The 24,121-nt window shown below is 46.3% G+C and overlaps 1 protein-coding gene across 1 annotated transcript; it reads right to left on the minus strand.

Annotated features, from left to right (window-relative positions):
- Nucleotides 1-1,537: 1,537 nt before the first annotated feature.
- On the minus strand, nt 1,538-23,153 carry vwf (von Willebrand factor). Its single transcript, XM_071927280.2, has 53 exons — nt 22,972-23,153; nt 22,759-22,810; nt 22,398-22,541; nt 21,992-22,094; nt 21,665-21,873; nt 21,240-21,361; nt 19,529-19,748; nt 19,308-19,430; nt 19,071-19,182; nt 18,876-18,922; nt 18,660-18,796; nt 18,336-18,474; nt 17,439-17,539; nt 17,153-17,348; nt 16,856-17,071; nt 16,065-16,311; nt 15,857-15,954; nt 15,369-15,520; nt 15,134-15,237; nt 14,916-15,054; nt 14,643-14,777; nt 14,348-14,494; nt 14,017-14,157; nt 13,803-13,901; nt 13,539-13,695; nt 12,659-12,826; nt 12,409-12,544; nt 11,966-12,275; nt 10,585-11,746; nt 10,397-10,501; nt 9,555-9,698; nt 9,322-9,465; nt 8,990-9,154; nt 8,746-8,792; nt 8,374-8,551; nt 7,907-8,148; nt 7,611-7,800; nt 7,034-7,375; nt 6,688-6,926; nt 6,362-6,464; nt 6,140-6,211; nt 5,825-5,929; nt 5,493-5,698; nt 5,163-5,312; nt 4,946-5,062; nt 4,384-4,564; nt 3,980-4,020; nt 3,753-3,869; nt 3,358-3,456; nt 2,323-2,451; nt 2,185-2,224; nt 1,971-2,068; nt 1,538-1,847 (listed from the first exon to the last, which is right to left on the minus strand). Exons 1-53 carry the CDS (start codon nt 22,975-22,977, stop codon nt 1,662-1,664), a joined length of 8,562 nt encoding a protein of 2,853 aa, XP_071783381.2. The 5' UTR covers nt 22,978-23,153; the 3' UTR covers nt 1,538-1,661.
- Between the last annotated feature and the right edge of the window lie 968 nt (nt 23,154-24,121).

A 24,121-nucleotide genomic window follows, 5' to 3' on the forward strand; every position in this document is an offset into this window, starting at 1 on the left:
GATGGTAAAGTCACTCCTGTTGTTCTGTAAGGGTTTGATGATGTTTGAAGCGGGCAAAAACAGAAAGTGCAAGTGCGTCCAAGTGTGCATGATAAGCGTGCGTCTCCCCTTTCCTCCTAAGAAAACCAATCTAACGGGCAGCGCGCGGGGCTTAGGCCTGTAAGCTTGCTGACAGCTCAACACCGCGGGCACTGGAGGGTCAGTGGCACCCTCACATTAAAGGGGCAGAGGGCAACAGGCGAAAGAAGGGAGGCGATCTAACATTGTCTCTCCTGAAATACAGCAGATTACACATCGCTAATTATAACAGCTGCTGGCTCCTATCTAATGCCATAGCTTTGGAAACATACGCGCACCACACCCACCCACACACACCCACCCACACACACTTTCGTTTGAAATGTGGTGATGAATCAAATGGATTTATACCGAACTTTAACTCTAATCAAGAAAAGATACCACTAATGCTGCTCTACAATCAAATAGCCTATTGTATGACTTGAAAACCATGCATAGAAGTTTTAAAAAGCTATTCAGAGACAAAAACATGGGCTATTCGACATATATTGAATTAATTCATTATCATTTTGACTAATTAATTCCCAGTCTGATGGAAGGAGTCGTCTATTCCATAAATATGTCTTTAATTAAATGCTCGTGGGCGCAACAGTTGTCTCCACGCAGTTAGTCGGATGACAAAAACAACTCTCCAGCACTCTGGCACATACCACTGCGGTCACCGGGGGATTTAAATAATAAAAGTAATAGTAAGGTCACGCACTGTATATTAATTTATGGTTCAGCAATCAGGACACTTCGAATAAAATGAGTGACAAAGTGTGAAAAGACGCAGCCACAGTCGTCACCGGGGGGTTTAAATGATAAAAGTGATAAAGCTCGAGCCCCCCTTGCAAATTCGCTTCGATTCGGGACAGCCTACTTCAGATCAAAGGAAGTACAAAGCGGTGAAAAAGTGTACTTACCAGTGCCCGTGGAGGATTTGTTCATCGCTTTGGAGATGGATGATAAGACGCGCGAGGCGCACAGGCGCGGGGACTGAGATGGTGGACAATCCGCGCGCGCTCCCGGAACCCCAGGCTTAACGCGCGCGCGCGGCCAGGGCGGCTAATTCCCTGACCGTTCCATAGTGGAGGGCAGGAAGGTGTGCGGCATATTATCGATGCAAGTGAGAGAGTTAGCGTGTGTGTGAGTCTGAGTGTTAGTGTGTGCAGCAGAGAGCGAGGAAAGAGCTTACGGGTGACCAGACTTAAAACTGAACCTTGTGTACACTCTGCAGGCCGGTTGACGCAAAAAATAAATCTGTGCCAAAGCAGGCTCATCATCTCAAACGAAATAAACCAAACGAAAAATAACTACATATAATACATTTTAGAAGGATACTATACAAATATATCAGCAAAACTAAAAATCCCTGTAGGAATATTATAGAAATATTGATTTTTCATTAGGGAAAATTACCTGAATATATAAAAATGCCTAGAACCCGCTCTTAAAATCAACACAGACAAAATAGAAGTGCTTTAAGAAATTAGCAGTGTTTATTATTTTATATGGGTACATGTTTATTTGGATACACACATACCTTCTACACTCAATACATCTTTCTCTCTCTCTCTCTCTCTCGCTCTCTCTCTCTCTCTCTAGGTGCAGTGTTTGGACAGACAGTCGCATGCAGTGACAGACAGGATGGTGTGGTGGGTACGGGTGCCATTGGCACACAGTATGGGAACACTGAGAGGCTCCGTCGCCACGGCAGCGCAGCACACACACTCCTGCTCCACCGCGGCCCTCTCCAGGGAGTATATGGACTTGCTGCGGCACTTCCCCTGCAAGACAGAGCAACATGGGAAGGGTGGGACAGTGAGGGACAACGTTATGCTTTCATTGAATTTGTCCTTTATGCTTAAATGTGTGTGCGTGTGTGTGTGTGTGTGTGTGTAGTCTCTCACCTCACAATAGTGCAATTCTATCTGCTGCTCTGATTGGCAGTCATCCACTTTGATGTAGTTAAGCGTTCCCACTGTGTTCCTACACTCTGGCTCCGTACCTTCATGCCAACACACACACACACACACGCTCTTATTAACACACACTTATTAAAACCAGAGCAAGCAATGGATATTTTAAACGCACCAGACTTATAAGGCACAGCGCTATACTCACACATCTCACAGCAGCTGGTTCCAATCTGGCTGACTTTCCCCTGAAAAACAGACATTTAAGAAGAGTTAGTTGTAGCTCCACAGGTTTAGGGTGTGCAGTAGTAACATTATAGGATAGAGGTCAGTGTGGTAGTCATACCCCCTGGTCCAGGCAGGCTTGGCGGTCAAAGGGAGGGCAGGTAGTCACTCGAGCCTGCAGGACCAGATCTCCTTTACTGTTCACACCACAGGTATACAGGTTGCAACCATCCTCACGAGTGGTGTTCACCTAGGGAGAGAGAGAGAGAGAGAGAGAGAGAGAGAGAGAGAGAGAGAGAGAGAGAGAGAGAGAGAGAGAGAGAGAGAGAGAGAGAGAGAGATGTGATGTGTGTATGTCCATGATATTTATCACTGCTGCTGGATGAAAGCCTGTTATCTTAGTTAAAAAAAAATCTTTATTTAAGGAATGAAGAAAAAATGTGTAGTTTCTGATTTACACCCAGGCAATTTTGAATGAGTTTCATCTGCTTTTCAGTCCTGAAAAACGTACTCAGGACATAAAGAATTATCTAACTGTTTTTTGTGATATCCCTATATAAGTAGGTTCACCGAACACTACTGTAGACTCACTTTAATCTTTTTTTATTTTCATGAAGCTCAACAAGTAAAACATTGAAGAGCAAACAACGCATTTCGCATCTGCTTCCTCAGCTTCACTCTGGCTGTTTTTTGTGATACTCTACTGATCCCCGAAGGAAAAAAAAACATGTTTTTTTTCCCTGCCCGCCTCCACAGGGAGGTCAGAGCGCAGGTCAGCTACAGAGCAGCACCCCTACAGCTAGGAGGAATTCAGTGTTTTTCTCAAGGACACTTGAGCAGAGCGGATGCTTGTATCACAGGGAGTGAACCCATCTCCCTTATCACCACCCTGCTGCCCAAGTTAATTAAATTTTAAAAAAACATTCAAGTTCAAGTTTATTTATATAGCACTTTAAGAAACAAAACAAGTTTGTACCAAAGTGCTTCACAGAAATTGGCTTTAAAAGACAAGAATAAAAATGCAAGGAATAAAACAAGACAAGAATAAAAAAGTCAAAAAATGTTCTTGCAACAGTAAATGTATGAGTACTGTGTGCACTGTGTGTGACAGGGTTTATAAGCGAGTATATCAGCATCTTTTCTGCAGCGCACCGACCTGCAGAGTGATGGTGTGTCCGTCTGGCCTTTGCATGACGCAGGCTGTGGGAACACAGCGACCACAGCAGGCGTCTGGCTCCTGCTCCAGACTGTAGCCCTGAAACAGTGCGGTCAGCAGTGCACATTAATTCACTTCGTATACGAGGACATCCACTGCAAATACAAACATGCAAATATGCCTGGACCATTTTGAGAAAATCAAAATGGCAATAAAACTATTTACCTCTGTGGAAAGGACTGGAGTGAATCAGAGAAAATGACGTGGGCACAATTTTGTGATGGGTAGGGTGGGAATGAAGCTTTGGTGAGAATGATGGAAGATGATGATGATGATGATGATGATGATGATGATGATGATCATGTCAGCCATTATTGCTAAAGGGTAAAGGTTACCTCGGGGCAGGTGGGACAGGTGATTCTCCTACAGGCCAGTTTGTATTTCTTCACAGCCCCATTCTCCACCTGACACTCACAGTGTGTACACACATCCACCATCAGCCGCTCCCCTGCCTGCACACACACACACACACACACACACACACAATTGAGAGGGAGCACTTGAAAGGAATATACATAGTGTGCATGTATGCAAGACAGTACTAGTGTGGTGCTTGACTTACCCCAATCACAGTGTGGTTGAGCACACAAGCGTCCATAGGAGCTGTAGAGAGAATAACCCAAATAAGATTAGGGATAATTCTATTATCATACATTAAACAGTACATTAATCCCATGGCTTTCTCAGGTCGGGTCAGGTCAGGCGCACTGGCACTAGATCTGACACCAATACCAGAGAGTCCTCTGCTGGCTAGAAGCTGAAGCTGCAATTTGGTATGCATACAGAGTGTGTGTGATATGAGGAAATTCTCTTTTTGTTTGCAGGACACTTCAGCAGAGCGAATGCCCGCTGACACTTGAACACGGGAAAGAGAAGTCTCCCTACTCACCACCCTGCTGTGCCAAATGGTATGAATTTGCTTGCACTATATGTGTTTTGTGTATGTCTGTTTGTGTGTGTGTTTACCACACTGGCAGCGGGGGCAGCAGTCCAACGTGTCGCAGCGTAACTCGGTTCCCAGGGGGCAGGTGGGGGCGTCCATTGCAGAGCAGCTGACGTTGGACGTAGAGACGAACACCTCACCGCTCACCCTCACACACTCATGTAACACACATTTATCCTCTGGAGACTGCCACACCTCACCCACCTATACACAGACACAGAGATGGGATTGAAAATGAATAGAGAGAAGGGGAAGCGAGGCATCATTTGTCTTTTTTTGTACTTGTAGCCAGCATGCCATTGCTTGAGTGGTTTGATTGTTATTTGAAAAGGCATTACCAATACGTTTTGTATGAACACAAAAAACTCGAAGAGGCGTATGGCATACCTGGGTCAAATAGTATTTACTAATAATTAATGTTTGCTTTAACCTAGTTGGAGTTACCAGATGAGTGGGGTTTGCCATGCAGGATACTAAAATGACCGCCAGAAAGTTTAGACAATCACAGCAAAAGAATAACTAGTAAGAATTCATTGCAGATATTTGATTCAGGCCTGGTATGTGATGGCTCCCTCACACACATACATGTCTGATGTGTCCCCCAATCAGTGTGTCCCCTCGCATCTCTCCTTCTGACTCCACACAGCTGTTCTTCGTACACTTCCCACAGCACTCTCCTTTTGATGGAGTGTATGACGAGCCCTGTAATATAAGAAATATATTCTCATTCTCATTTACACAAGTATAATCAGTGTGTGTGTGTGTGTGTGTGTGTGTGTGTGTGTATGTGTGTGTGTCTCACCATGGGACAGGTCTGGTCACAGACAGGCGGGGTACACTGAGCGACGTGCAGTGATGTCTGTTTGTCCTGTAGCTGGGTGCAGCTGCACTTCTGACACGCCTCCTCCCATTCGTTCCCCACTGGGTACACCACGCCCCCAACCACACACACCTGGACACACACACACAGTAATAACACAGGATAGTTCCGCACAAAATGGAAGTTGACTCCTGATGTAGTGTCTTTGCATTTTTATAAATTAAATGAGAGAGCTACCAAAAGCTGTTGTATACATATGCACCTAAACATGTGCGCAAATACACACACAAATGCACACACAAACGCACACACCTTGTCTGGCAGGCAGTTGGTCTCTGTGCAGCCACAGTCATTGGTAGAGGAGGACGTGATGAACCCAGAAGGGCAGGACTGGGTGGAGTTCTGGCAGTCACACACACATTCAAACACTTCACAACACTCTGTTTTTTTGAGTGACAGCCGGCGATGGGCGGGACAAGCAGGGGGAGCTTGGAGAGCACACTCTTCCTTTTTACAGACTGAGAGAGAAGAGACGAAGAGAAAAACAATCTTGAAGAAATCACATGGATGCGTGTTCTCATTCTGTGTCCGTCTGTGTGTATGCAAGAGCGGGACAGAGCAAACACATGGTACAGAATGCTTACCACAGTCATGTATGGGCTGACACTCGCCGGGGTTTTTCAGGACCACAGTCTGTCCGTCTTCACAGCGGGGCACTTCAGGCAGGTCGCAGCTCACCAGATCACACACTAAAAAGTCACAGTGTCACAGTCTGCTGTATTGGGCATAGCATGTAGGGTACTGTCTCACTTATTGACAATGAGTTGTGATTGGCAAACAACAACAACAAAACTAGTAGATTAAAGGGGCACTCATATTTGAATCAGTGAATCAGTGACGCCTTTCCTGAGGATCTGGTAATGTAAACATAGCCATAATGATAGATATTTTGTACGCACCACACTCATACTCAGGGCAGCACTTGGATTCTCTCTTCTCCCTCAGGATCTCACAGGGTCCACACACTGGAGCTACACACACACATATACATGCTTAATTATAAAGGTGTTATGTCAAAACCCACAAAGCAGCGCTGGCAATGTTTCTCAAGTTTAGCGCAAGCAGAAAAAATAGGTGCAAACACTATAAACATAAGCAGAAATAACAGTAGGATCGCTTGCCTTTGGCATCATTGCAGGGCCGGGCTGTGCAGTTGATGTGTTGTTGGTCCAAACACATGCAAATCAAACATGGGTTCTCATCTGGTACCCAGCTCTGCATATACTGTACGAACAAATACAAACCACATTCCTTTACATTGCAGTATTTAGTCATGTTAGAAATAAACACTAAGAAGTAAACACTAGAGGGCAGTCACAGCACACACAGCACACTCATTGGCTGCACTAACTAACTTCATCAGCATCTGTTATTTAAGAAGTTGCCTTTGATTTTGCATCATTCCCTCACACCATCAGACACACTTTTCTTTGTCTTTGTGTCTCACCGCGTGTGTGTGTCCGTGCTGGTCGACACACTGGCTGCATGCATCTGGTGATACACACTCCCCGTGATGCAAAACTGTCCCTCCAGGACAGAAACAGCCCTCAGTGGGCGTGTCCATACAGGATGACTCGTTACCCCTGGCAACCGTCCAGTCGCCTGGCAACGCGCGTATGCTACCACAGTCCTCCACACACCCTGTCCGACATGCATCATACTCCATGGAGCTGGGGCACTGTATTGCTGTAACACACAGAACAGGCTAAAGTTTGGGTCTGGGCTTTCAAACCTGTCCGCTATTACAACTGAAATGAAACAGACACACGTCCTCACATTAAACACTGACTTACGGCAGAGGTGACGGCTCCTCCAGTCCACACACACTCCTCTCTGTCTACAGAGGTGTGCGTAAGCAGAGATTAGCTCACACACATCTGACTCCTCACATGCCTGCTCCTCACACTTGGCAAGGAGCATCTGGATGGGTACGTGCACATGGCACGGTTCAAACACCTCAGAACGTAGGGCCTGACATCCGAGTGCTGCTCCGTTCACACACACCGCCCTCCGTCTTGGTAGACACACACCGCCATCTTCAGTCACCGTCCAGTCAGAGATGAAGGCTTGCTGGTCAGTGGTCGAGATGCCGTTGCGCAGAGAGAGGTCATTAACCTTGTCCTCCCCACAGGCACCTGGGGGAAAGAGAGACAGAGAAAGAGAGAGATAAAGAGACAGAGACAGAGAAAGAGATGATGACGGAGACAGAGATTGTGATAAAGGCAAAGCCAGAGATACAGAGAGAGGCAGAGACAGCAAAACAGCAGAACAGGGCCGACATCATTTATTTGCATGTTGACTCATTTTGTAGCTGTACAAATACAATAATCCTCATGGTTCTGGCAATGAGTGGGACTGGATGTGTGTTACCGCAGAGTCCAGCAGTGTGGCTGCCGGTGGTGGAGCTGAGCATTGTGATGGTGAACTCATTGCTCTGAGGGGTGAAAGCCAGGACGTAGCCATGGTCCGACCTCAGCTGCAGCATCACTCCTCCATATCGCACCACCTCTAGGCCACCGTACCGCCATGGCAGAGACAGCACTTCCCCATCAAGCACTGCCTACTCAAACACACACGTACACACACAGTTATTACATTCACCTTACTTAGTGCTTAGGCTTACATATAATGAACAATCTCAGTAATTTCAGACACACACAGCTTACCGTCATATCATCCTTCAGCAGCAGTTTATGGGCTCCGTGGTTCACTTCCATGGCCTTCATGCAGACCTGGCTGTGAGTGGCTGAACCCTGACAGGGTCCACTGTGGAGTTTGACCTCTGACCCTGCGCTGATGGCTCTGGTGACAGTGAGAAGTGTGTAGGAGCAGACACCCTCCCCATCCAGCCTAAGAGCCATGCCGTCAAACCTGACCACATGATTGGTGGAGCTACCCATACACACACCTGCCAAGACAAACCAGACAAGCAGAAGTGAGTGTTTGTAAATGAGCCAAGTCAACATGTGATCCATTAATTCTGAGTATAAATACACTTTGGCTGGAATGCTAGCCTCCAATATTTATGTTTAATAGCCTAAGTGGGCAGTGATGCACACTTAATATAGGCAGGCTAAAGCAAATGCTCAAAGTAAAGACTTCAGAAGCTATTTGATCCATCTGATATACTTACAAGGGCATTCCCAGTGGCAGCCACAGGTCTCCTGGACTTTGACAGGTGGCAGGTTGTTTCTGCAGGCTGGGGGCTCCAGTCTGTCACAGTTGACTTTGTGGCTCTGCACTGTCACTGCCCCACTGGGGTGACACAGGACTGAGTGGCAGCCATCCTCCAGCAGCCATGACTCACCAGGCTGAAGCACACACACAGACAGACAGACAGGCACACACACACACACACACACACACACACACACACACACACACACACACACTCAATTCATTACACACACAAGTAATGAGGTGACAAATGCTGTAGAAGACCTATAGCCCTATCATAACTTTTAAAATCAATAGGTCAAGTTCAGCTTCAAGGGTCATTACGCACCTTTCTCTCATTTCCACTGTCATCAACACACACTCCTGGTGGACCAGCTGTGAACCAAAACAAATCACCATCATCATCATCATCATCATCATCATCATCATCATCATCATTACATCCTGGTCAAAACTATGATTTGAAAAGGAACCAATTACTTTTTTGACATTACCTGGAACAATGGAACCGTATGTGTGTGTGTGTGTGTGTGTGTGTGTGTGTGTGTGTGTGTGTGTGTGTATGTAAGCACCTCTGCAGATTCTCTCTGTGTAACCATGGTCCAGAGTCAGCAGCATCAGTAATTGATCCATGCTGTTCAAGTGCAGAGTGTTGTCTTGATTGCCATGGCCACCGAGCACGCTCAACTCAGTCCTGTCATAGCTTGGTCCCACCCCGATGGGGAACACTGACACACCTGAGAGGAAGAGATAAATTAAATCCCTGCCTTGACTCAATGGAACCACCCCAGATCTGTGACAGAGGAAGATGAGGGGGGCAGGGGAGGACGGAAGCACACCAGCTGATCTGAACAGTAACAAAAGAGCAGTGTGTCCCATGTTAACCGTGTCAGCAACGGCTTACCTGCTGCCAGTGCCTCATTAGCAGCCTCCTGGACATCATCAGTTGACCTGTGAGTCACCAGCATCACCACTGCCTTGGCCACGCCTGCTCTTCCACCACTGGCTGGTGAGATGGCTGTCTGAACGGCGAATCGTAGTGCAGAGCCTGGACAGATAGAACAGTGAGAGCAGAGCAGTGTGTGTGTGTGTGTGTGTGTGTGTATGTGTGTGTGTGTGTGTGTGTGTATGCCCTACCTAGTGCAGGGGCAGCAGTGGTCCTGCTGTGCACACTCTCCACCAGGTCCAGGAGGTGCGATTTGCTCTGTTCGTCCTTCCAGGTGACCTCTGCTGTGCTGCTGTCTCCGTACTGAACCACGCTCACCTGGGTGCCGTTCTGCCCTGCACACATAAACAAGGAGTCAGTCCACTGTAGCAAGGTCTACACTCTGACTGGTTTACTTTACCATGCATTAGTAGTTTATGGATACCATAATGCCTTTGTATCATTTTGTATAGATAATAAAAATGTTCAATAGTGCCCAGAGATAGTCAAGTGGTTAAGTCCCCGCTTTTGGAACCACATGTAAGCCCCCACTGGCCTAGGACTGTCTCCTACTACTCTGTTTCCTTCATTGGTTTCCCACTGTCTAAATAGAGAACTAGAAGGTACTCGGAGAGGGCAAACCTCCGCCAAATCTGAACAATTATCTAACTTGGTGTGACACCCAAATACATCATTCCTATCACTTACTTTTTAAGTTAAATTGATTTTTTTACCCAGGAAACACACCCTTACGATTTGGAATCAAGTCTCTATCTCTAATTTGTTAGTTTCATAGTTATGGCTAAAAAATTATAAATGTCTAATGGTGGAAATCTGAGATCTGGATCAGTACTAAAATCGAATCAATTGTTTCTTTGCCCAAAGCCTGTTTGTCCAACAAATTTCATGGAAATCCGTTCATAAATTGTTGAGATATCCTGCTGACAAGACAGACAGGCAAACAAATAGGGTTAGAAGAGTAACCACCTTATGTTGGAGTGGAGGTAATAACAATACTCAAAATGTTCTAAAAGATTTAAGGGCTGGGTCATACCTATGTCAGCATTGTTGATGAAGGCTTTGACAAATGTCTTCATATCCTCAAACTGTCCACCAGCATTCAACAGGAACAACACGTCCAAGGGCTTCTTGCATGGCACTATTCAAAGATATATTCATAAATTAATATTAACTATGGGCTGATTGTCGACTGAATGACTGAAACGAGAGTGTCTGCTGTACCTGAGGGTGGCAGGGTGGAAAGTGGGGCCAGTGTCGGGAGGACGAGGGGTGGCAGTGTAGGGGAGCGGGGCCTGAGTGTGGTGTGTGTGATGTTGACGACCCGTTGGACCAGGGATGTCAGATGATTGTAGTCGTCCACCAGCAGCGGGCGCCGGGGGGAGCTGAGCGGTAGCAGGTCAATCTCACTAACCTTTGGTCCAACTCCGATGGGATAGACATGTGTTTGTGTGCTTGTAGTTGGTGGGCGTGTCACCGTATCGGTAGGCGGGTTCTCCGTCACAAGGAAGACCAGCTGAGGAGGGGTGGGACCCGTGGAAGGCTGCACTGTAGCCATTTCCTGGAAGGTGGTGGTGATAGCGGCGCCTGTGTTCGTCTTACTTCCACCTCTCCAACGAATCTCCCTCAGTCGCTGCAGCAACAGGATCCTCTGCCGCCGCAGCTCCCAGCGTCTGATCTCCACAGTGACCGTTACGGAGTACTGGATCACAGTGATACGAATAAACTCCTCCTCCTCTGTCAGCCGTGTGATAACTTCCTCGAGGAAGTGGAGGGACTGGTTGAAGTTGACCTCGCCAACTGAATCAGAGCCTTCCAGGATAAATGTCACGTCTTTGGTTGGATGGATGGTGGTGACTGGAGACAGGCCAGAGGGCGAGGTGGGAGTAGGGGCGTTGTGGAGATGTTGTGTGGGGTTGGGCTCCAGGCGAGGAGGCTGGATAGTGGTGGTTGTACCCTGGCTAGGTTTACCCTGTGTAGGCTTCGGGGGTGGCGGTTTTGCCCCCTCAGGCTCCAGCCCCAAGGTGCAGAGATAATCTGTCAGCTCTAAGAGACGATCAGGCAGCTCCCCCGTGCTGCTTAGCACATAAGCCCTATTCTCTGGGTTGGCTTTAGTGATGTCATTAATCTGCCCCATGTTTACCCCGGGACCCAGGGCCACTGTCAGGGTGGTGATGGTCTTCTTGCGGAGCATCTTGGTGGTGGCACGGATGGAGCGAGGGTTGGTACTGGCAGTCAGGATGATGGCGACGCGGCCAGCGTGCTCACGCTTGTTCTTATCGTAGATGTTGATAGCCAGATATTTGACAGCCTCATCCAGGAAGGCTGCATCTCCTCCTGTGTAATGCAGCTCACGCACAGTCTTCTTAAAGAGCCACTTCTGAACCTACAGGCAGAAATGGATGAGAGAAGGGGGAGATACAGGGCAGGGATCAAGCAGAGTGGTATAGACCCTGACATTCAATTTCAACGTGTCAGCAAAGTAGCTTATTTCAGCAGAAAATTGGATCAATAAAGTATTATTCCACAGAATGCTTAACGCAGCACTGCGTATTTGTGCATGATTGCATGCGTGCCTGTGTGACTAATGTATGTGTCTACCTACCTGCAGGTCGTATGTTTTGACTCCGGAGTGGAAGAGCAGCACTGTGGCTCGAGTGTGAGCTGAGCCCATCCGGAAGCGTTCCACCACCCCCAGGATAAACTCTTTGGTGGCCTGGAACTCGTCCTCGCCCAGTGCTGCTGAACCGTCCAGTAGGAAAGCCAGATCCATGGCACGGTCACAAGTGCCCTCAGGCATCATGGTGGAGAAGGGCAGGGCAGTCGGGGTGGTGAGGGCGGGGGTCGGAGTGGGAGTGGTGAACATGTCCGAGGAGGTACAAACCTCACAGCTCAGGGTATTGTTCTCACAGTGACTGCAGTAAACAAACACACACACAAATGCACAAATAATCAAATTACAAAGCACGAATAACCAATCACAAATATCAAAACCTGTTGCTAAGAGAAAGATAGACAGTATATGAGTGCTCTAATATACAGCATTACCATATTTTGCAGTGCTCAGGGTCATCATGGTTGAGGATGACCTTGTTGCCGTGGGAGATTCTCTGACCCTCGTGGATACACACCTGACACTGGGAGGGCTCTACACAACGCATGGCCACCTCATCCAATAGCTGGCCTAAGGAATACAAGGCTAGAAGTTAAACTCACGAGTCTGTGCAAGTATTATGTACAAATATGTGCATGTGTGAGTCCGATGAGTATGTGTATGTCCGGTGAGTATTTTTGACACCTGGGGGGCAGTAGGCATGGCAGCCTTCCACACAAGTGATTTTACAGTGGAGCGGCTCTGGGTGCTGGCAGGTGACCGGACAGGCGGGGCTGCAAGTGTTGTACCTCCACTGGCACAGCTCCTCCCCCACACCTGGGCCTTTAGTGTTCAGCTCCTCACAGCTCATAGCTAAGAAACACACACAAATTGAGATGAATATACGCTTTCTTGAAGACTACTTCTTCTAAATTGTATATGCTGTGTCCTGCATAAACAAGTTTTCAGGAAATGAGAAAAACAGATACATTTTCATATTGATGCCATTTAGAATGCATTTGGAGTAGCATTACACATTTTACACATTACAATATCACTCGTTATTACAATTGCATGTGTAGAAGCATAGACACAAGGCCTTACTTTGAGTGAGAAGCCACACCCTATTGTTACAACTGAACCTCAAGTGCGAGACAATGGAATGTTACCAGTGACTTGACAAACTTTCAGTTAGCAGAAATGCAAGGGTGTGAACTATAATTTGTGGTCAACAGGAAACAGGGGAGGAGTAGAGCTGCGTGAGAACTGCATCTGTGACTTTCTGTGTTTTTTTGGCCGAGCACTTGGCAAAAATGTTTATCTTTTACTTCTGTGTTTGAGACTTAATTCTTTAATAAGGATTGGGTTTTTTTTGGACTTTGCACACCCATGTGTTTTTCACAGTTTATGAGACAGTCAAGCTTGGCCCGGCTGCCATGACACATTTTCAAAACCTGGGAAACAATGTCAGCTGTTTACAGAAAAGTATGACAGATTTGAAAGAAGCAGATTTCTGCGGGACACAGATAATATGATGATGCCGACATATGCTTGGGTGCATCGCAGGGGATTTCTTCACACTCACGGCAAAGATCGTTGGACCTCCAGCTGATGGACACGCCCCTCTCTGAACAAGCCTGAGCATAGGCTGCGATGACATCACAGAAACACACGCAGTCGCCCACCGACGGACAAGAGCACGCTGCCTCCACACACATGTCCACATACGCCTCTGCATCCACCTAGAGACACATAGGGCAGGGGGGAGAGAGAAGGATGAATGCATGAAACGAATGATGCTTCTGGTGTCATGGTCCCTAGGATATTTAGTGTGTGTAATAACTCTCACCTGGCTGTTGCATTCCTTAAAGAGGGGGCCGGTGAGCACACGACACGACTGCTCCACTGTTACCAGCTTCACAAGGTTGTCGCTGCAAGGAGCGGACATCTACACACAGACACAAATTTAATACAATAAAATTCATATCTCTTTAAACATAGAATATCCTGTCCCATACTAGTAGTATTAGAGTTAGTATTTAATATAAGACCTAAGAGTTTACCTGTGTTACATCAGCACAACTGGGTTTGACTTTCCAGGAGTTACCGAAGTGGGCGGAGTCCACCTCCAGCTGGTTGTTACTGCTCATCAAGTCGTTGTTGACGTTCCCATCAAAGTTACCACACAGACCGCACACCCGCCCCTACACACAACAGGATGTATGCAACAATAAGGGACAAACAGAATCGTTGACGTACTGTATAATCCACACCTATGTTTTGTTGTTGTAAGGCAAATACTTGTGTCTCTCTTAGAGTGAAAATAAACTAAGGTGAACGAAAGAACTCTAAGGTTGTAATTAGTGCAAAGGTAGCACTATAATAAATGAATACCCTGTAGTTGGATGAGATGTGGACCAGGAGACGAGTGCCCTTGTCCCAGCTGATGGAAATGTGTTTCCCCAGCAGCAGGATGTAGAACTGACCAGATCGGACAATCTCCACCTCTGAGCCTTGTAACACCGGCTTCCTCATCCTCACCTATAGGAGAGACAGTTTACAACACAGGATGTGTATGCACTGCATGTGCAAGTGCATACATGCATTCATTTGTGAGTGTCTGTGTGTGTGTGTGTGTGTGTGTGTGTGTGTGTGTGTGTGTGTGTGTGCATGTGTGTGTGTGTGTTACCTCTCCATGCTGCATAGTAATCAATCCTCCCTGGTAGAAGACTGTGACAGCTTTAGCGCAGCGATGTCCCACAATTCCACAGGCCTCGTTCTCCACCAGCACACGGAACGAACCATCCTCTCCATTACACATATCCTGTAGATAAAGAAAGATAGAAGGAGGAAGAGGGAGAGAGAGGAAGAGAAAGAAATGTATATTGTCTTTTGTTATTTTGACACCAAAGTGTACTCTGCAGTCCATTCCTGAGTTCTTTTGGATGTCTCTGTCTCTCACCTGGACCAGGACATACTGGCAGAGGCCGGGGAAGGAGTACTTGAGGCCATCAAAGGTGATGTAATGCCCCTCCCCCACAGTGCGACACACTCCATCACACACCTTCTCTGTGCAGCGCCACCTCCTGTTCTCACACACACTGCACGAGACAAAGCCTGTTAAGCAATCACAGTGCGCGTATCTGCCTTTGTAAACATCGATACAAACAGTCTGTTTACCAGGTGTTGCAGTCCATAGAGATGGTCTGTCCCGATGTGTAAGGCCTGTTGTTATGGTAACAGGGACACTGCTTGGGTGCGATGCACTCTCTGCGGTGGCGTACCTGAAATCAATCGGCTAATCAATCAGCATGTTCCATTTTAGAGGTTTTGGTGCTTTATCCACAAACGCACACACACACACAGTCACACACACAGTCACACACACACACACACACACATACACAGCACCCACCGTGCCAGCCGGACAGAGGCAGCCAGGGATGCAGGCGAGGCTGACGCAGGGCAGATCCAGGTTCTGGCAGGTTCTGGCACACTCCAGCCCCTTCTCTCCCGCATCACACTCTGCACGCATCAGTGGAGGAGGGCAGGGGGCCGACCGCCGCTCTGCACACACACACACCCAAACACAAACATGCAGTCCAGTCAGATGATTCCTAAAAATGTAAAACTGTTGGTATTCACCAGAAATAATAAAGCAGATTTATTTTAATTGCCAAGTAAATGTGCAGGATTTTTTTTTGGTGACATTGGTGCAGAGAGATATTGATAAAGCTTTTCAGTACATACTGCTGCACAAGGACAACACGGTCTCACATGCAATGCAAAGGGACATTGTAAGATATCCTATGGACATTAGACTCTACATATCAGGTGACATAAACATTCAACAGTTAATAACAGAGAGGTTTGGCAGCTCCTTTCAGAATGCTCAAATTGTACCTCTGGACGGTGCCAGGTCATCGTCATAGAAGAGATCAGACAGCATGGTATTACTCATTTCACTGGAGCTGCAGCGCATGGAGCCGTTCTCACAGTAACTATACATATACACACATGAGAAAAATGCACAAAAATTAAAAGCACATCTGTGAAACAAGATATCTCATAGCATCGATGCGTACTGGTTTCTATACACACACACACTGACCAGATGCTGTTGTGATCAGCGTAGACATCATTAGGCTGGTAGAGCTGTCCGTCATGCAGGCAGGTGCAGAGGTCGGCTGTCACACATTCTCCCGAGTCGCTCAGGTACTGTCCGACGGGGCAGAAGCAGCCCTCCTCGCACACCCTCTCGCCCTCACAGCCTGCTTCAGCCCCGGACAGAGAGCGGCACGTCCGGTCGCACACGCTCCCGCAGGCCTCGTACACCTGGCCTCCAGTGCACTCCAATTCTGCCAAAAGCGTAAAAAAAAACAACATAAAATTCCTCTGCATTACAATCAGGGATTCAGTGGAGTCCAACTATCCAACTGGAGTCCAAATCCAACTAAACTCACCTTACCTTACCCACCTTTTTTATCTGTTGAAAAGAGTTTACCCACCTTTTTGGCTGACAAATTGTCATGAGATAAATTCACTGTATACATCAGAGCAAGTAGTATCAAGCTGGTGTAAGTTATATGGAGATAGTTTCTTTGAAGGGGAAAAAGCGTAAATTAGTACTTTTCTGGAATTCTAATAGATTTTTATTGTTTGAATTGGCTGTTGTTTGCTTCATGATCACCAACTGGAGGTCAAAGTTTACCCACCTTTTTATTGACTCCTACATCACTGATTATATTGAATACCTTGGTTGTACAACACTATTTCTTGTCCAGAAATGGAATGAAATGTGTATGTGTGTGTACTGGCATACCAGTGTATGTGCACAGTATATGGGTGATCACGTGTGCACTATGTCAGTGTGTGAGAGTCCATGTGTGTGTGCCGAGTTACCGCAGAGTGAGGGAGACCTCCAGTTGAGCAGCACTCCCCTGGCAGAGCAGGCAGCAGCGTAGGCCGACAGAGCAGAGCAGAGGCACTGCTCTCCGTCCACACAGGCACACACATCGTAACGACAGAACCGCTGGAACGGACCCGGGTTCACCAGGAAGTGGCACGGGCTGAACGCCTCTGACGTCATCACCAAACACGCCTCCTCTGCAAAACGCACTAAAAGGAGTGTGAGGATTAGAGGTTAGCGTTTGGTAGTTTTTGTGATGAGTGTGTGTGTGTGTGTGTGGGTGTGTATACCTCTCTTGGGGTTAATTGCACACGGATCAGTCTCAGGTTTGTGGGTGGAGCCGCAGTCTCCGTTGATCCTCCAGGACTGGCCGAATGCCTGAGGCCCCGCCTCGACCAGTCCGGCACCAGACAGGAAGTCATCGCCTTGGTTACCATTGTAGTTTCCACAGAGACCACAGGTGCGACCCGCCCATGTTGGTCCCAGCTGGGGAAGTGGCCAGAATTCAAGGATTATGTTTTCAGGCTTCTCACATATGTTTACCAAAAATGTCATTATCAATATAACTTGTCCCACCTTTAACAGCACCCGGCCTCGTCCGTCCCAGTCCAGGCGAAGGTCGTCTCCAAACTTTACACGCACTGAGGACAGAACAGATCTCTGGATACGCAGACGGCCTGTGAAAAATACATGGAAAAGGACAATGGCTTGCAAAATGTCCCACATTATAATCCAATACAGCTATAAAGTCAATTCAATTATATCTTTGAATTTTGTGATCATAACAATGAATGTAATTTTGGCCAATCACCACACATAAAATGGTCCAATCAAACCTTACGTCAACATATGGTCTTCTTATAGTACAACCAATGACTCCACAGTGGAGCTTTTGAGAGGGAGGACAATGAGGAGGACAATGACTTGAGTTTTATTCACCCTTACAGGTGGAAAAATTGTTTTTCATTTAACCAGAATTATTTTAGTTTCTGTTTATCCTGAGCCATTGGTTTGCATATTGTTAGACAGAAGAACAGAAGAAGTTTACCTCAAACATAAATAGGCACTTTAAAACAGCTTCATAATGATTAAAGATATTCAAATGGACTGATTTTATTTGGTGCTGAGAATGGAATACAAATGGTACGTTCTTTTCTTATAACTCTGAGCCCATGAGCACTTAAGTATTTCCAGTAGTTCCTGTTATATATATATATAGTAGGCCTCTGCTTATTATGACAGGGAGTGATTATACAGTATATGACTCTTTCCTAATGGGGGGTAGTTGTAAAAAAACAGTTTTGGTTTTTGCTTCAGTGCCACTTTAATACCATTTTTTCCTTGACTTGCAATTTTTATTCTGCAATTTTACTGCAAAAAAAAAACAACAACTCTGCGAAATCCTGGAGGGTCTGTAATGAGTGGATCCCATCCACTCATTTTGTGCTCTTACACACAAAGCCAGGGGCGTACCATGATGCATTGGGGTCTGGATGTCCATGCCGTTGACAGAGACTACCCCTCCATGTTTTAGCTTCACTGTCATGTCCTCCAGAGAGGGCAGGCTGAGAGTCACTGAGCGTGTGCACACGGCATCCTGATCGTCTGCACACTGAAACACAGCAGCAACAGCCAGATTACTTTAGATGACGAGCAGCCAGTGGGACGAGGATAACAGAAAATGTATAGCGTTATCATTCATAGACTTTCTGTGATACAAAAAACAGAGAAATACAGAGAAAAATGAATGCCGACTATTTGCATATAATTAAAAACCAGCATACTGGAGGCCATTACCTGTACATTCTCAATGATGACAGAAAACTGTCTGTCTGTGCAGTCTCTCGCCAGCAGATATTGACACTGGCCAGTGAAGGTGAAGAACTTGTTGTCAAAGGTCTTGAAATGCGACTGGCCAACCACCAAGCACTCACCTGCAGACAAGATAGTTTTTTTCAAGCCATAAATGATAACAAACAACCCTATTAAATTTAATTTGCAAGTCTTTCTCACCAGGACAGCCTTCATTGGTGCATTCCCAGGAACCGTGACGGCACACACTGTAGAGAAGAGAGGGAGCTTAGTGAGGGAGTACTGTATGTATTTTATAAGGCAACGTGTCTGCATATGTACTGTATTATGTGATTTATGTACAGTATGTGTGTATGCATGCATGTCAGTGTATGTACAGTGTATTTGCCCACTCACCAGGTGTTGCAGTCCTGAGAGATACTGGATCCTGGAGGGAAATGTCGTCCCATGTGCAGACAGGAACACTGGGACACTTCCACACAGCGGTCACCGTCCAGTACCTTACCCACTGAAACATACATACGCATCTTGTTACAACGACTAGAGATACACACACAGAGAGAGAGAGAGAAAGAGAGAGAGAGAGAGAGAGAGATAGAGAGAGAGAGAGTATTTGGGGGTGAGGGGGGTTACCAGGGCATGTACAGCCGTCCACACACTCTTCCTTGCAGACCTCCTGGATGTTGAGACTCTGGCAGGTTGTAGAGCAGGACTTGCTGCATTCACTGTACTGCATCCCTATGGGACACTTCGGGGCTGCACACACACACACACACACACGCACACACAAAAATTATGATTATTAATGTAACCTAGTAGCCTGTCACCACCTCCTTATTGACTGACAGACTTACAGCATTGGCTCTCCACCAGCCAGCCATGCAGAAGCATCCCGTGGGCGTGGCACGTGCGGGCATACTCCAACAGGATTGGACAGTGGCAGTCTGGCCCCTCCCCCTGGCCGCAGTGACATGCCTCCTCCTCACACAGTGCCCGGAAGGCTTCAGGGGAGACCAGGTGGGCACAATGCAGAAACACACTGGAGGTCTGCAACACACTGCAGCTGGACAAAATCTACACACACACACACACACACATACACACACACTTGTTAAACTCATTAGAATGGGATTATATAAAGGGGAATTCCACAATTTTTGCCAAAAAAAGGTTCTTTATCTTTTAGCCTTTAGTGAAGTTCATGTCTGTCTGTTTTGATTACTGGCTACCAGTTTTCATTATTTAAAAATAAAACTTAAAGTACATGTTGAACAATTTTAAAAAACAACATTGGTAGTTGGTGATTTAATTAAAATGTCTAAAGTCCTACTACTCATGCCATTGTTGTCAACAGCTACATTCACAAGGGGAATATGGAGTATTTTAACATGGAAGGAATAATGGGTTCCCAGAGTGGCATTTGGGCTAGTGGGTGTGTTTGAAGGTGCTTAATTTACGGGAAAAATATTTCTGACAATGATAGCCACCAATGTCATCGTAATGGAAAAAGGTTATGGTTGTAATAGTTTTGAGGAAACAACATCAACCTCAGCAAGACATCAACCTCAGTAAGAATAGTTTCATATGCCTGTAACTGTCAGTGCCATCTGTGCCACTCCCATCGGACTGACTGAAAGCTGAGTTTGTACCGAGAATCTACTCCTCTCCAAATGAATATTCTCACTCAGTCAGACTCTGGGAGACGCAGCATGGAGCCCAGTTACACACTAAAGAGCATCTGCTTCCCTGTCGGTGTACAGTTGATAGTTATACATGAAAGATCAAAGCTGCTCTGTACGGTTAGAAGAGGCGGCAATAAAAATCAAACCAACATGAACTGAAACAAGCCCATCTCTTCATATTCTGTTAATCTTTAAGAGAGAGATTGGGTTCCTTTGCCCTGTTGGAATACCAATCCCCCTTAACTGAACACAGATCTAGGGGAGGAATAGTCTGACAAGAAATCCTAACTGGTAGAAGAATGAATCTACAGATGGAGGATCAATTTTCTGGACACTCTCAAAGCCAACAACATGCAGGACTACAGACTTGTCCCTATGCCTAATGGAAAAGTGCCTCTAAGTGCCTCTATGGAAAAGAGTTTGTTAACCTATATGAGGAGACTGAGAGTAAGATAGATGCCTTTGTGTTTGCTGGGGAAAGGCCTACGCTTTGTGAAAATGATGTGTGCAAGAGAGCAAATGCCTGTGCAGTCTATTATCAGGTACTGCAAAGCAGTGGAGGAGAACAGAGAGACGACAGAGAAGAATATGCAGAGAGAGAAGAGAGGAAGGTGATAGATTAAATAAGGGTTTCGTGGGTGAGGTTGTGTAGAAGCTTGTTGCACAGTAAAAACATTATTCCCTGGATGCCAAATACTTTCACATCAGAGGCTCAGATCCTGCCCCCCCTGTTTGTGCTGCTTCTTTGAACTCGCCTACACCCTAAATGTAATGACACCCTAACAGAGGAGATGAACGCTCTAATGCAAGCAAACACACACACACGTGTATGTGTGCATGCACATGCAAAACACACACACAGGACTGTGATTTGTCCTCTCACCACAGAAGTCTCTTTTGTGCTGTTGCAGGATTGGCTGGGAGTTGTGACACGGCGACATGACTGCCCGGCCCCCTTCACTGCCCATGAATTTGCAAAGTCATAACTGTCTTCTGTCAGGAATCCTGAAATCACAGACAAACGCGTACAAACATCTCAAACTGACAGATTTCCTCTCTCATCTCACCCCCACCACCGCTGCTCTTTTTCTTGCTTTCTTTTTCCTTGTTATCTTTTCCTGTTCTGGGTCGCTGCTCTTCCTGCTGCTGAGTGCTGGTGACTCAGATCATTTCCTAAATTCCAGTAATATTGAACTTAGTCTCTCTCTTGTTTTCCCTCACGCACATACACATATTGCACACACGCAGTTCCCCACTTTTGCACATACTGCATAGTGCATTATTGCACATTTTTCCCCATGCATGTACCTTCTTGAGCAGTATACTCATCAGCAGATGCAGAGTTGAAGTTGCCACACAGCCCACAAGTCCGGTTGGCATGGTGTTTGGTCAGTGTCACGGCAATGTTGGCAGCATTGTCAATGGTAACCGTGAAGCCAAACTCCTCACTCCAGAGCTTGTAGAAGCCCAGCTCCGAACCCGCAAACACAGCATGGGATGCATAGGGCAGGGAGAGTCTACACAAAAGGAGACACACATTGGAATGTCATGGTGCTCGATAACCAAGCTATTGGGTGCTTTTTTCCTGCAGTGGTAACATTTTCACTGTATGGCCCACACATTCTTATACTCTACCTTTTCTCTCCTTGTGAGAGTCGTCCATCTACAGCCAGGTGCAGCTCAAAGACGTCCCCCAGAAACAGAGTGACGCCGCTCCTCTTCCCATGGACAAAGTCACCTGCAGATCCAACACACATTTAGTTACTGTACTACACAAAACACTGAGCCTACATTGGAGTTTTGGCTGACAAAAGAAATAAGGCTGAAAGAAAGAAGGTTGAACTTTGATTCTGAAGCGAATGAAAAGGGAAGGTAAAATGAACACGCCACTTTGGTGGATACTTATGTTTAAAGTCCCACAAAGTGCTATGAGTGCATACACAGTTTTACCCACTGAGCTACACAGGACCAGCAAGAATCACTTGTTATAATTCAATTCTGTTTGCTTCTTTGTGCAACTGCCAGTCTGTCTGTGACTCACCTAGCAGCGTGAAGGAGCGGTGGTTGCAATCCCCAGCCAGTAGGTAGCTGCAATCTCCAGGAAACTCATATAAAACGCCGTCAAATGTGTGAATGTGGTGCCGTCCGAACAGACTGCATCTCCCAGTCATTCCTGCTACACAAGCTGGACGCACACAAAATACACCAATATGCAATTTATAATTAGGAATAGAGCTGACTTCACAACATTGTACACATCACACATTCTACTGGGCTATATGGCAAGGTTTCTTTTTACAAATGTCAGCAGACATGTGGCAAGAAAGGTAATTATGCTGCTTCCGAGCTGCATACAGTACAATGGCCAAACACAATCTGCTGTCCCCTGATAAGAGACTCACCTGTCAGATGCAGGAGAACCCAAAGGTCTCGCCAACATCCCCGCATGCACACCTGAAACACACACACACAAGCATGCTCTCCATCACCACCATCACCAGTACCATCATCATCTCTAAATCATCATCATGATCCATCTCTAAATCTCTCATACTGAACTGGGTGAGAGTGCTTGGCCTATTTTATAAACTCATTTCTCCACTCTGCAGTCCTACCTCCATGGCTCCAGACCCAGCTAATCCACAGAATTGGCCAGAAAAGGAAAAACAGAATCCACAGCAGAGAAGGGTAAATCCAAAGGTTGCACTTTCAGACAGTCAAGCACAGTCAAGGCATGATGATACAATGCAATCTCTTCTGTCAAACATAGGCTGAACGGAGGAAAACACTTGTGCACACACACACACACACATAGACTCAACCACAGTGGAAGCTCTGTTTTATAGCACAGGAAAATACTCCCCCCCTGCTATCATAAGTCCTTTGATACCATGTATGTGTGTGTGTATGTGTATGCGTGTGTTTGTGTGTGCCCCATTGGTCCCTCTACCCCGCCCCTCGCCAGGTTAAGTCCAGAGAGGCAGAGTATTATTCTGTCCACCACTCTGTGCCCTCCAGACAAACCCCACCACACACACCCTGCAGGACAATACCAGGATATGCCCGCTGATCGCCTGACTGCGTGATTAGTCTACACATACGCATGTGTCACAGAGCCAACCCAAACATCTCTTGGGGAAAACACACACTCGCTGGCGATATCTCACGCAATAACACTGCTGCACCGCTGGCACCACACACACACACACACACACACACACAAACACATGACTCATCTACATAAATACCCATATCGCATGCACATAAACACAGACGCACACTGGGAACCTGTCTCCTTCCAGAGTCTCAGGTGTTAATATAGGAAAAGTGAGAGAGAGATTAAAAAGAAATAGCATCCCCTTCACACACACCGAAACACACACACTCACAGTCAGAATCACAATCTCATGAACATAAACAATCCAACTTGTAGATCTGTAACCTTCGATAGCTGCTGTATTCTGTGGCCTGATAACATAGACATGTCTAGTTTTCTTTCAAAATATTTAACATACAGTCACTTTAAACTAAAACCAAAGACTGATTTAAACATTGAAGCCCAGGCTGAACACTGGAGTAATCATGGTTAGACTAAAGGCTTTTCCTCATAGAACAGAGAACAAAATCTACAGCATCCATACAACATTAAATACCTACATTACTAAAACTACAAAAGATTATATTGGAGGTTTGAACAATAGGAGGTTGCCCACTGTGTGTGTGTGTGTGTGTGTGTGTGTGTGTGTGTGTGTGTGTGTGGGTGTG

This window comes from Centroberyx gerrardi, chromosome 4 (genome assembly GCF_048128805.1).
Source record: "Centroberyx gerrardi isolate f3 chromosome 4, fCenGer3.hap1.cur.20231027, whole genome shotgun sequence".
Lineage (NCBI taxonomy): Eukaryota > Metazoa > Chordata > Actinopteri > Beryciformes > Berycidae > Centroberyx > Centroberyx gerrardi.

Excerpts from the sequence above, each read along its gene's own strand:
- vwf (XM_071927280.2), bottom strand. Across the intron at positions 15,238-15,368 it reads GCCTCTGTCCGGCTGGCACG|GTACGCCACCGCAGAGAGTG; the intron begins GTGGGTGCTGTG and ends GATTGATTTCAG. Across the intron at positions 1,848-1,970 it reads TAGAATTGCACTATTGTGAG|GGGAAGTGCCGCAGCAAGTC; the intron begins GTGAGAGACTAC and ends TCTGTCTTGCAG.